This window comes from Chiroxiphia lanceolata, chromosome 1 (genome assembly GCF_009829145.1).
Source record: "Chiroxiphia lanceolata isolate bChiLan1 chromosome 1, bChiLan1.pri, whole genome shotgun sequence".
NCBI lineage: Eukaryota > Metazoa > Chordata > Aves > Passeriformes > Pipridae > Chiroxiphia > Chiroxiphia lanceolata.
In genome coordinates this window covers 38,384,995-38,398,831 of record NC_045637.1, presented here as the reverse complement: position 1 = coordinate 38,398,831, position 13,837 = coordinate 38,384,995, and the positions used below count along the sequence as shown (strand labels likewise).

Here is a 13,837-nt window from a genome sequence, read left to right as displayed (position 1 = left end):
GCGAATAAGTAATATTGTGAGAAAGAACTCCTGTTAATGTCAGAACCTACAAGAGCCATCCAATTTTGAAGGCAGAGGGGTTGGAGTGATGGAATTTTAACTGACTTTTACATTTAGGGTACGTCTCAAGGACGAATTTACTTCATTTTTCAGGAAAAAATCAGCGAAAATTCAGCTCAAGAAAAACTTTACAGTTTACAATTCTGGTGACATATTTTTTGAGATGCACTGGTGCCTTCTAGCTTTGGAAAAGTGAGTTTAATTTTATGGGGAAGGGGGAATCATGGTTTATTTTAGATTTTTAAAGTTTATAAATTTATTTATAGTTTTATAAATAACTATTAGAATAAACAGTTGTTTATGAAGGAAATGTACAATACTTTGTCCAAGCAGAGTTTTGACTCTACATACAACACATATGCTTTTAACTATTTTAATTACTTTAATTGTTTTAATTTTAAATTCTCATGAATTCCAATCATGCTGCACTTCATAAGGCTTTCCTTTGCTGCTGTAGCCCAAACAGCCTAAGAAGTATGGAGAGGAAGCTGCCTGACTGTAAAAGAGGGGACAAGAAACAAACCTAGAGAGGAACTGGAGACAAAGGGTGATTAATCATGGCATGGAGAGCTAAGGGGAAGATAGAATGGGAGATGGGAAACATAAACTTTCTTGGTCGAACTAACCTGTTTTTTCACTATTAGGTCAGAGGAATATCAGTGGAATTAAATCTTGTTAATGAAGCCTGTGATTGTCAGTGAATGGATTTTGTTTTATTGGAGTAATTTTCTTTCTCAGTTACGGAATTACATAGCAAATCCATTGACAGTAAGTTGCATTATCAAACACTCAAAAGTTAAGAACTGCAAGAATTAATTCAGCCCATCCTGTGCAAGCATTGTGACACTGTCTTGTTACATGATCATGTATGTCTTTTCTGGAGAATCTGTCATCATTTACTTCCAAAGATGGATGATTTTGTTTTAAAAAGCATCTAATAACACTTGGATTTCTCTGTACAGTATTCTCTACTTGGTCTTCTTTCACCCATGCTCCTCAAATCCTGCATGTTAGAAGGACCATATTTTCTCATTTTTCATATTTCTAGTGCACTCATTTCTTCAGTGCCTGAGTGCTTAAGTGAATTAATTTATCCTTCCACATCCCTGTGTGGTGAGGAAGGACGTATTACCCCCACACTTTAAAGCTGGGGAACTGAGGCACAGAGAAGTTAAGGTCAAATGCATCTATTCATTTGAGGTGTTCAATATGACATGCTTAGAACCTGATTTCTCTGAGTAGTTAATTTTCTATAGCACTTAATACAGTCAGAGCACTGCTCCCATTGACTTCTCTTGGAGGTGTAAGCAATCAGCACTTCTGCAAATCAGACCCCATGATCTCAAGTCGGGTACCTAGAAAATGAGGAACACATAGTTAGAGATGACCTGTGGAAATTTTGGGTTATGTGACTTGATCAACATCAAATAGGAACTGTGAGGCAGGGGTCCTGTAAAAATAAATTCCAGTCATGCAATTAGGTGATGTTTTATAATGCATATGTGTGAAGAGGCACAGGCAGCCTTAATTCCTGCAATTCCTAATTGCTGAGCACTTCACTTCGCAACATAGACACTATTGTTTTGATATAATTAATATATTTTAATATAGCCCTGGGCTATTTTGAAAAATTAAAGATCTTGCCACTATAACACAGAATTTATCTCAGATGGATTCTTCAATTTTTAGAAACATTTGGTTTTAGAAATGTATTTTTTTAAGTCACATTTCTCACTGATATTCTTTAACTGTTAGTTATATGAGTTTGAATTGTCACTCCCTTTGTCACTACTTCTTCCATGCTATGCAACTCTCACTGCATTACGCCATTGTCTTTTGACACTGCCAAAAAAAATACCTTGTTACGTGGGTAGCCTTACACTTCCTATTTTATGCCCAAGTAGAGAAAGGAGTTCACACTGCTGCCTCTCTAGGTGGGATGATAAATCCTCAAGAAAACTAGCCACAGTGTTGCCAGCAGTGCAGACTATGGTATTATATCTCACTCACATGACAAAGGTTTATATTTAAATTCCGATGGATTTCACCCCATCCCTGTTAGCACCACAAACAGGTGCAAAATGCATTACCACCTTATGGGACACACTCTCAGGCTTGCAACTTAGGCTAAGCTTTAGATCAAGATTGTCTCAGCCTCTCTAATTAGTTAGTAATCCACACATGCAAAATAAACAAAGGCACTTACCTGGCAATAAAGAGTTGGGATTAAAACAGGGTATTGTTTTGGACTTTCCCTGAAAAAATGAATATAAATCAATCTCATCTCTAGTTTCTTATTAAAATGCTGATGAATGGAGAGGTAAGATACTTTCTGTGTTCTTACAACATTAAGCCCTGCACTCCTGTGCAAAGCAACCTCATTAAGAGCTCCCAATTAATTATCATTGCATTTGTCCTTGCAGCTACACAAACACATATTTTTATTCTATTTGATATTTTATTTCTAAGGTTATCTCAGGAATTTGTTAACTTTCTGTCTTTAGTACCTGGGCTTCTTCCAGGCCCCAGCCTTGAAATTCTCTATACAAAATTCAGGGGTTTCATACAAATTAATTAAAAAAAACTAGGGCCAAAGTGAGCTTTTTTTTTTAACTAATGTGGATAATATTTAATAAAGTAAAGCAGGTTCCATGTATTTAATGCAAAAAAATGTTATGTATACCAAAGTATGTTTGATGCTGACCCTCTAAAAATCATCATCATAACACACTTCACACAATGAAGGCTGTCCTCTCAGTAATGAAACTATAGAATTCCATACACTACTGTTTTCTCTGACACCTTCATAAGCAATGAGTTTGCAGTATTAAACATCATGACTGAAGTTTACTATATATTATTTGACTAAAAGTTATTTTATTTTCTAATTTTTCTACACTTCAACATCCACTGAAGTGAATGGCTAATCTCTTCAGACCAAAGAAAAACATGTTATCAATACATCTCAAAATTCTTTTAAAATCAAAGGTACATATGATTATTTTTGTTACAGATCATGAAGCAGAGAGATGAAAGTAACTTGCCCAAGGTCATTTAAGACAGCAACATTCTGGATATCTTCTCAGTCCTGCTAGGATTAGTATCTCTCCTTCAGGATCCCCACACATAATCCACCTGACAAGTCAGCATTGTGTTCTTATTGATTTCCCACTGCAATTTAATATGGGTCCTCATTTCATCTATTCTTTTCCTCTACAAATTAAAACCAGATAAGTTTGGAGATACTGCTCCTGGCATTCTCTAAGCATGTTGCAGTGCTTGCATTCACGCTGACTCCATTATAATCACTGAAAAGGTAGGATTTGCAATCAGTTATTGGTATAGATCAAACTTTCTGGACACCTGAACAGAAATTAACTAGCAAGATAATGTAGTTAATGTAAAATGCTGAGCTTTTCACACAGGCCACCAAATGATGGCTCTCACGTGTGGTTTCACTACAGACTTATCTGAAATCTTTCTCTTGGCTTCATATAGACCCTTTGCTCACTTTCTCTCTGGTCAGTGAAGGAAGCTTTTCTTCAGACAATGTCTTACCTTGTACTGGATGTCCTGGAGAATTTCGGTTACAGCCTTTAGGCCTACATGCTCTTTTCCTATCTGAAATACAGCAAGTAAAGATGAGTTTCAGCATCTTGCTATTTCAGAAACTGTGAGGCAAAACAGAGGTCAACCAGACCAGTAAGTTCTATAGTTGTTTTTAGATAGGCTACACAAACTTCTGTTAACCAAATACGCTGATACATGGCAACTTCAAACAATTAAATCATTACAAAACCACCAGTCAAAAGTAAACAAGGTTTAAATACTTTAAAGCAGAGACAGAAACTCACAGAAAAAGAGTCACAGTTAAGTCCAGTAAGTCTTGACTAACCCTGTTTTGCAGCATACACTCTATGTGGAGTCAAAATCATGCAGTATTATGACATACAAATTCCAAGGATACAGTTTGTCCTTACCAGTTTTTGTCAGAAAAGTATACAGAAAAGAACAGAGTGAACAAGCATGACAGACACTTTTTGAATTTGTTCCCACAGCATTGCAGATCTGGCCCAAGGTATCTCTGAAGCTCGGGGGAGTTTTTTCCTGCCTTCAGAGCACAGAATGGCAGATTCCCTCCCTCATGACATCTCTGGGATCCTGCCAGTGAAAGCTGGGCTCCCAGCAGGCTGCAGCGCTGCCTTTACCAAACGCCTTTAAGGCACAGAAGATGGGGCTCTCGAAAGAAACACATTGTTGAAATAAGAGATTCTAATTTTACATGAACGTAGTTCAGCCTGCACACTGAATTCAGCTGCTTCTGACCTAAATAATCCATTCCAGGACCCAAGCTTTTACCTTCAGAACAACATTGTCAAAATTGGAAGACACAGAATGGCCTTCCACTTGACTTCTCTGTCAACATGTACACATATGAGGTGAGGAAATAAGCCAGCATGAGTAAGAACGTGAGAGCTAGACCTGAAAAATTTGTTTGCTCTTTGTTTCTCTTGGAATCAAATGACATAGTAGTTACTGGAAGGAAACAATTGAATGTCAACAAAAGGTACTTTGTTATTTCTATGAATTTAACAGGATTTTCTTTTGTTTGAGAACAGAATTTCAGTTGAAAACCTTCAAAGTAGGTAACAGATATTGAAGTCACTTCAAAGATGCTGTTTCTAAATTAATAATCCCCAAGGGCTGTCACTTATATCAGTGAAAATATTTTCACTGACCTTAAAATGATGTATTTGAGAAGTGTGGTGCAAAATCATATTTTCATGCCTTTACTGGGAAAAAACGGTCACTGAATTTCCTCTCCCTGATCCTCTAATAAAGAGCATAAATATTATTTTCTTCTGGTCAATTGTAATTATGTGATGCCTTTCTTGGCTAATGAAAAAGCCTTTTGGAATGCTTAAGAACACTGATGAAGGTGAGAGACCAGAAATGGAAAATGTATCATTGAAGTTTCAGATTTATTTAAGAACTTACATATAACTTTCTGACTAACTCGAAGGTTACCTCTGCTGGAATGAGAAGGTGACTTATATAAGCAATTATCACACAGCCCTCTAGGATACAAAACTGAAGACTTTATAACTTCCATTTTTAGCAGTTCTATCTGAGTGTTGAGGCAATAACCAACATACCTTCAAATTCAGAGGTAAAGCTCAAAGGCATTCATAAACTCGTTATGAAATACGACAAATTACTAATATTACTGTGAAAGAAAATCCATTTGATCTAAGCATGAACTCTAAACCTCTTCCTCCAAACCCATTTAAATGAAACAGTTTGCCATTCCTCATGAAGAAGATGAGAATCTGGTATTTGAGGACTAAAACAGAAAATCTTTATAGGGTGCAGACCTTGAAAAACCTTCAACAGCAATTAGATTATGGCGTTAACTTCCCAGCTTTCATTACACCTTGTTCCCAGGAAGCTTTAAGCCTCCTCATTGCAGGCTTTTCTGAGGGTCTGTGGCAAGACTTGTTAGCACTCTCAGTCTCTGAAGAAGTAATATGACTACCTGAACAGCAGGCCTGGCCAGAAATGGAAAAAAACACATCACAGAGATAGTGAAGCACTTGTACATCTTGACAGCCCTCATTCTGGCCTCAAAGGAATGGAGACTGGATGTCTACTTATTAACTATATATTATCTCTTCTTTAACTAACATAATTCCAATATCCTATTTAAACAAGAATTACTTGGCACATCCATAGAATATATGACTGAGAAGTATCTTTTGAATACAATACTAGCAGTCATACAGTGTTTTATTTTATGAAATCATTACAAATTAAATAAAATGGAAAGGACCTCAATATCCTCAGACAAATGACAGTGCTTCATAACAAGTGTAACCCAGGAAACTTACCTGCACAAACAAAGCAATAATAGCTATGCCATGCTTCTTCCCTACTGCCTCATCGATGCTGCTGTACAGTGTAGAGTTCCAGTGCATTAGATGAAGCTAAAACAAAGCAATAGAGACATATGTTTTGCAATAAAAAACAACCAGCAATTAACATCAATTAACAAAGCTTTAGCATGTGCATGACTATACATATGTGCATGCCCATGGCTGTGCACATATAGATAAGTGCATTACTATTATAAATATGAGGAACACCAAGAAAAAAACATCAGCTGCAGATAAAGTGATGCATAGCCACTTACCAAATATATACAGCAAAGGTGTGAATGACTGTACTAATTATGGTTTACCAACTCACTCACTTTGAATACTGAAATAACATCAGCTATTGAAGCCCACCAACATGGCCTCTCAGCCATCCCACTGTCTCCCAAGGGAGGAGAATTATTATGCACAGAGGTTGTCCAAACACACATTAGACTGACTGACTCTACTATCTTAACATCACGCCTCCTGAGATGAGTCAGTCAAATGTAGTAAGAGTGGAAGTGATTTTGGGAAAAGTTAAATGTAGAGAAAGTCAAGCAGAGAAAAGTGGTTGGAGGACCACCTTATGACAGCCATGAAAGAAAGGGATAGCAAAGAGGAAAATATGAGCCCTCGACTGCCTTCTTCCACAGGGCAGCAGGGCCTGCAGAAGTTAATGCATGAAACCATGGCAGGCAGTACATATCGGATAGCAAACACAAAGTCTGTTCTGGTGAAGTGTCATAGCAGGATTTGGGAACCGGTGTTTGAGCCAAGTGCTAGAAGACAGATTATCAGGTGGTTGGAAAGGGGGGAAAGAAGGTAGAGGAAGGAAGATGGGGGGTAAAGAGAAAAGTGCCAGAAAGCAGAGTGACAGTTGGGGGGGGAAGAAGGGAGGGAGGGAGGGAGGGAGGAAGGAAAGAAAGAAAGAAGGAAGGAAAGAAGGAAGGAAGGAAGGAAGGAAGGGCACTATCTGCTGAAAGGTAACATACATTTCGAACATGAATTTTTCCAGAAATAATGCTAAAATGTAATCTTTGTGACTAGGTTTGATAACACTGTAAAACTTGAACATCCTAAGCAGAGCAGCTTTGAAGTTTATCTGTCAACTTTTGCACATTTCACAGAGATAAAACAGCTAAGAAAATACAAACTCTTAGACTTACTTTCTGTTGTAAATTCATGATCAATATTTTGCTCAGTCATGTGTCTAAAGAAGTTAAAATGTCACCCTGATATCCAACTTTGTTTCCACCTTCAGCAAAATTAGTTTTTAAAACAGATAATATGTCTTCCTATTTTGTGTTTTATTTCTTCACAATAACAGCCTCTGTGAAATGCTTACTGCCCCTCAGACAACAAGAGTTCACTCAGGCATTTCAGCATCCCAGAGTTCTTCAAGCAATCAGTCTCCACTTATTTAATCTCCAATAAGAATTTTAGGCACTGCTCTTGATGATTATCATTGCAAAAGTAAATATAAACATTTAAATGAACATACTGTAAGTTGATTTAAATTCCAGATTATCATCCAAATAATTCTATTCATTCTGATCAAAAGTGTCTGCTGCAGCAAAAACATGCAACATTTTTCTTAAGAAATATAATAATTCATTTGCACATGAGAACACTAATACAAATAATCTACTTGCCCATGGCTACAAAACTTGTAGACTTACCAATGCTCCCCGTTAGAACTAAACTATTTATTGCCCACGGATTTGCTTTGTGTTGTGCATTTTATCATGTATAAAAAGCTTTGTTACACATTTGATTTATCTTTGGATTTTAAAGGAACAAAACCAGAGGATCAAATAATAATATTTCAGTCTCCAAGGCTCCCTTTGGCAGGCACAGAGCCACCACCACCCGAGAAGATAAAGCCAAAGCACTGCACTTTTCCACAGATAAGCCTGGCATTTGCACCAGCTCCTCACTAGAGGGGGATCACACAATCTCACAGTCCTCACCAAAATCCTGACATTAAGAAGGAAATGTGAAAGAAAAAGTTTGGAGTGACTGCAGCAGGGATGGCAGCGTCCTTGGTGCAGTGAGAACAGCGCTGCATGGCACGTGGCACAAAGCTTGTCCTTTGGTGGCTGGAACAATAGCACCAAGGGCAATCGCCAAACGTAAAGAGACCATGACTTTCTTTGCCCTGTGTCAACAGGCGGGTCTTGGCTGGAGCTGCTGTGGCATTCAACGTGTTGTACTCCTTTGGAGGTGAAGTCTAATCTGATATCTGTCTGCATTTTGACAGCAGCAAGCTTTTTATTAAGATCTGAAAGGAAAATATTGAGTCCAAGAAAAGGGAAAATGAGCAAGTGCTTCAAACCGTACAAGCAATGACTCCCATTTATCCAGAAACATATTTTTTTCCTGTTTTAGGCAGTAGGCTCATCAGGGCAGGGACTTTCCTGTGATAAGGCTGTATCATGTAGAAAAATTACACCAAAACCTCTGTGTAATACTGTAATGCATTAAGAGTTATAGAATTAGTTCGTTCAACAGCCTGACAGGAAGACATGATGCAAAATACACTAATTTGATGCATGAGAGAAGAACCATAGTGCAAGAGTATCTTTACGTCTCTGCATCCTCTCCAAGCCTCCTTCCTTTCCACTAGCTCAACAGAGATCAGAATGGTCTACTCAAAAAAAACCCAAAAAGACAACAACAAAAAAACCCCACCACCATAACACCAACACCACCTGACTATAAGGAAGAACTTCTTTCCTGTGCAGGCGACCACACACTGGAACAGACTGCCCAGGGAAATTGTGGAGACTGGATATATTAAAGAACTGTCTGAATGCAAACCTGTGCAATGTGCTCTAGGATGACTCTGCCTGAGCACGGAGATTGGACCAGATAACCCACTGTGGTCCCCTCAGCCTTACCCATTCTGTGATTTTGTGATATCACAAAGACGAAAAAGGGATGTATTTAAAGCTACTGTTGACACCCCTAGACTAGGTTCAGGTTTAATAATCAGCATTACTAAAGGTACTGAAGGATAGGGAGTCAGCACTTTCTGGTCCAAAGGTTTTTGTAACTTTGAGGTTCTGCTCGAGGATGTTTAAATTCCATAGTAGGGTCCTTGGAACAAGAATTATCATTTTGTACTGGATTGCTAAAGCCCAAAGTAGAATGAACTTCTGATCTGTGTTTAAGATGCTACTGTGTTACTTCTTTAAAGGTGGTGACAATTACAGTGGATTAGTGATATACTTTTTACACAGCAGGTTGCAAACTTGCTGTCATAGACACTGTGGTGCCAAACACTGTAAGCAGGTTCATAAATAAGCTAGACAAATTATGGACAAGTCAAAAAGAGACACTAAAGAAAACAGGTAGAGAGTACTCCTAGTCCTATGATGGTAAATGAATAGGGAATAAACCAAAAAGCGGTCAGGCTCACGTGCTTTTCCTACACAGCATCCCTTGTTAACTCTGCTAACAACAGCACACTGGATGGACTGTTCACCTGATACAGCAGGGAATTTATTCTGTTCTCATGTACTAAATCAAGGTGATATTCAGAATGAGCTATTCACAGAAAACATTTTGTCATTAGGGATTTACAAACCTAAATTAGACAGGCAACCTAAAGGAAAATAAAAATCAATACCATAATATTTCCTAACAACAGGCCTAGAGGCCTCATATCTTTTGTTTTAACTCTATAAGGCCATGCATGCACACTAAATAAATAAACAGATGTGGATATGCACTTAAAAAAACTGGAAGTCAAATCAAATTATTTCTTCTACAAGGTAGGAAAAATGTAACTCAGAGGGGGGCTGGGGAAGTACATGAAAAAATTATTCAGAAAGTGAAGTAGCAAGGAAGTAGCGAGTGTTTGTAGTAAAGTGTTTTTTCCCAGTCATGTTTTATCCTGTATATTTGTGGTTCTCTGGAGCAGTTCTGACTCTTGTGTGCTCTTTTTTATTTCTAATATGACATCAGATATAAACATCAGATGACAGATTTTTAGAAAGATGGCAAAAAGTCTATAAACATTACAAAATTTGAACTCTTGAGAGTACAGTCCACAAACAATACGGTCTGTAACTCTTTTTAATATTTAGTGGAATCAAATATTCAGAGAGGAAAGACCCCAGTGGTTTCACAAACCTGAAACTCTCAATATGATATAATGCCCATGCACATAGACAACTTCATATCCATGCATCTGTGTCTTACAACTAGGAATAATCACAGAGGCTATTAGATTAATGTTCTGTATTTTAATAACCTTCACTTACAGAATGATTTGAGATAGCTGCATAAAAAGTGCACACTCATAATGGGTGCCAGTCCCTGATATGAACACAACCATGTGGGTTTTTTTAAACAATCAGCTGCAGTGCACTGGCAGCTTACCATTGTGTGGTTCTCATTCAGAGTACAAAGAAGCCGCACATGTCAGTATGGCAGGAGAGGTTGTGCTCGAATTATTAGCTAATGTTTTGATACTTGGTAGTTATGATGGTTATACACAACCAAAATCTGTCAGCTACATGGTTACCGATTGTCAGTGGCCGGCTTGATGTACCAGAGAGTATATTTTTCAAAATAATAAGAAAGGTGTGAGAAAGTCCTTAGCACTCAAAAAATACATTTTTCTTGTGGAAAAAAAATAATTTGGAGCCTTTTAGCACTCCAGCTGTAAATCAAAGAATTGTAGCAGTGACTTCTTTAAAATCAGATAAAAACTCACAAAGGTAAATCATAATAAAGTACTAATAAAGTTGATCTGTTCTGTGAACAGTTCAAGAGACTTTCCTTCACAGAGAAGATTACGAAGTTATTCTGGGTAGCAGAGCAAACTCCTTCAAAAGATTATTCTGTATGGAACAAATTCTGAGAAACTTCTCGATTTTCATCCACTCAACCAAAAGACTACTGATCCCAATCCTTACTTACAAAAAGCCGATAGACATTAATAAGGGGCCTATCATAAAACAAGACTTTCTCAAAACTGAGTAAGGACCTGAGATTCTGTCTTTAAAATCAATAAACAAATGAAAACACTACCCTTAAAACCACTCCTTTCTCTACCACATAAATACCTTTTATGTCAATATGAAAAGGCCTGGGATGGTAGATATTTATACAAAATCAGAGTCCCTGGGCTGACAGATTCTGGCAGGAATCAAAGTCACTTTATATGACCTAGCACATTTATCAGTTCTGGAAGCCAGCATGTCTCAATAAAAAACACCGTTACAAAAACATGTGTTTTTCCCCTGTCTGGGGCACTGACTGCTCTGTCGAAATCTGCAGGGTCCTAAGTTCACTGAGAGCAAAAATGATCTTCTAAGCTCTGTTGCTTACCTTATTTTATTCCCAGCTCACACATAAAACATATAATGACAGGATAATTTATGTCAGAAGTCACCTCTGATGTTCAACCATTTCACAGTAGCACCAATTTCAAAGTTAGCTACTATTTCAAAGTCAGATCAGGTTGTTCAGGTCCTTGTCCCACTAAGCTTTGCATATCTCCAACACTGTAGATTCCACAACCCTTCTAGACATCATTTTCTGTGTTTGCCCTCCTCCATAATGAAGATTTTTTTCCTCCTCGTACCTAATCAGAATCTCTGCTGTTGCAACTTGTGTCCCCTGCCTCTAGTCCTTTCACACTTCCCAGGAGTCTCTGTTCAGGAGCCCAGGCACAAATTGCCTATGGTAACTAGAGTAACATCTCTTGACTGACTCCTGAATGTCTTCCTGAAACCCCCCCAGTGAATGACCATGTTTCACCTAAGTTTACTTTCAGATAAGCTTTCCTGACTCTTACAATGTCAGTAAAGTTGCTACTAGCTCTGTCCCTTGCTGCAACATGCTAGTGTGCACCTGCCACCCAAACACCAGACCACACATAAAACAGGCTAATGCTTTACTGGCAAATACACTCTGAAATAAATCACAACTCATCTTCTGTTATGATGCATCTGATTAATGGTAAGGGGAGAAGAAGGACTCTACTCCAACATTTCTGCACTCTTATATGATCTTCATGTCACAAATTTGATATAAACCCACACAATCTGGAATGTCTTGTTACCATAAAAAGCAGCTCATATGCTGTAACTCCTTTCTTTATGAATACTTATTGCTAAACTACTGAAACCCTAACTTACTATTGGCATCCCTAAAAAACACTGTTCAATGTACTGTGTTTCCACTGGCTAAGTCAGGTAGTTTGGAATAGAGCACCAAGCTCACGCTCCATGGGAGTCAAGGGGAAATGTGCCACCAGCAGAAATCCTCCTGACCTCCCTGGCATCAGAAACAGGCCCTATGGGGGACTTACGCCTGATAAATCCATCGGCAGCTGAGGCAGCAGGAAGCACCATGAAACACCTGCCTAAACTGGGTGTAGGTCCTGCCTCAATTCAATTGGCAACCACAGCCCATATTACAAGAGCTTGCGACATGGGGGATTCTTCTGTTCATAGGCTCCTGTTTGTGCTCTACGCACAGTAGAAGACCATAATTTTTAAATAATTCCTCTTCAGATCTATTAAACGATTAGAATATCAGATTATGACACAATCATCAATAGGCTTGCTTGAATGTATGCTGCTGTTGCAATCGCCCGCTGCATTTTTTCCACTCTCTACACTCTTTACTGAGAAGCTAAATATTACCAAAGCTTTTTTCTTCAATGAATGCTGTATCATGTGTAAATTAATTTTTTGGAAACCTTTGTTCCTTGGTCAGAACTAGATTATACAGCTATTTCTTGTTATCTGTGTAAGTAGCAATCACAAGCTCCAGAAAAGTCTGCTTAGTCTCCTAATATTACAGGAGAGAAGGCATCTCTCTGCAAATCTCTCAAGGATGAGATATTTGCTATTGCTTTCATATCTTCCCAACTCTTATTTCAATGCATACAGGTTGTACATCAAAATACTAATATTTTTGAATACTGCACATCTTAATCAGAGTTGCACCTAAAACACGTCAGTCTGGAAATTTTGAGTATGCTGGGTTTTGTCATATTTCTGTCGCTGCTGAGAGAGTGGAGCTGAAATTCTGTTTTGATTCCACATAAACACCATCTCAGGGATAAGTGAATATCACTAAGGTAAATTAAAGCAGTAAAATCGCTCTGCTAAAGGCTGTAGAGATAAGAAATGTTCTCCTGGACTCACCCAAGTTTGTCAAAGATCAGCATATTCCAGTTTCACTCACAACATGCCATAAAAGTGGAGGAGAGAACAGTACAAATGACAAACTGTGGCTATCCAACTAGGCCCAGCATGAAGTCTTTTTCCTGGTTTGAGAGGGATGAAATGAAGCTGAGGACTTACACTAGTAATAACAGAAGGCAACACAGCTTAGTTATACAATAATTATGTCTAATTTCAACAGCACAAATATTGCATAAGCAACATTACAGGAGGACAAAATGTGGAAAAATTGTGTCTTGCCATTTTACATGTGCACAAGGATTTATGAGGTGATACTTGACTTGGCAATGAATTGTTTCAGGAAGCAATTGACTAAGCTGTTGGCAGTGACCATAACATACAGTAATTAAGTTCCAAATCCTCACAAGGAGACTGAACCAAGGATATGACCAGGGCCCACAGCTTTAAGAAAAGTGATTTAAAAACCAGAAAGTTAGTTATTAACAGCCTGAAGGAGAGGTTTAGGAAAATAAAGTTAATGGAATTGATACAGAGGTTGTTTGAAAATGTCTTAGGAGAAGTGAGAGTATGTGTACATACTCCATGCCACAAAAAAAGAGAAACAAAAACCCATAAAGTAACAAAGTCTTCATGGTTAAACATTACAGTTCAGTCAACGTAAATAAGCTTCCTTCGAAAATGCAAATGCAAATA

General features: G+C 38.0%; 1 protein-coding gene across 2 annotated transcripts in view; it reads right to left on the bottom strand.

Annotated features, from left to right (window-relative positions):
• The window catches only part of CA8 (carbonic anhydrase 8), a 48,569-nt gene that overhangs the window by 19,604 nt on the left and 15,128 nt on the right, over nucleotides 1-13,837 (bottom strand). The window contains exons 4-6 of one of the 2 annotated variants that reach the window (XM_032684644.1): nucleotides 5,949-6,044; nucleotides 3,619-3,681; nucleotides 2,267-2,315 (exon numbers count right to left, since the gene is read on the bottom strand). In XM_032684644.1, the coding sequence (XP_032540535.1) occupies nucleotides 2,267-2,315; nucleotides 3,619-3,681; nucleotides 5,949-6,044 (208 nt within the window). The remainder of the gene's footprint in view (nucleotides 1-2,266; nucleotides 2,316-3,618; nucleotides 3,682-5,948; nucleotides 6,045-13,837) is intronic. The other variant, XM_032684649.1, reaches the window with a different exon arrangement.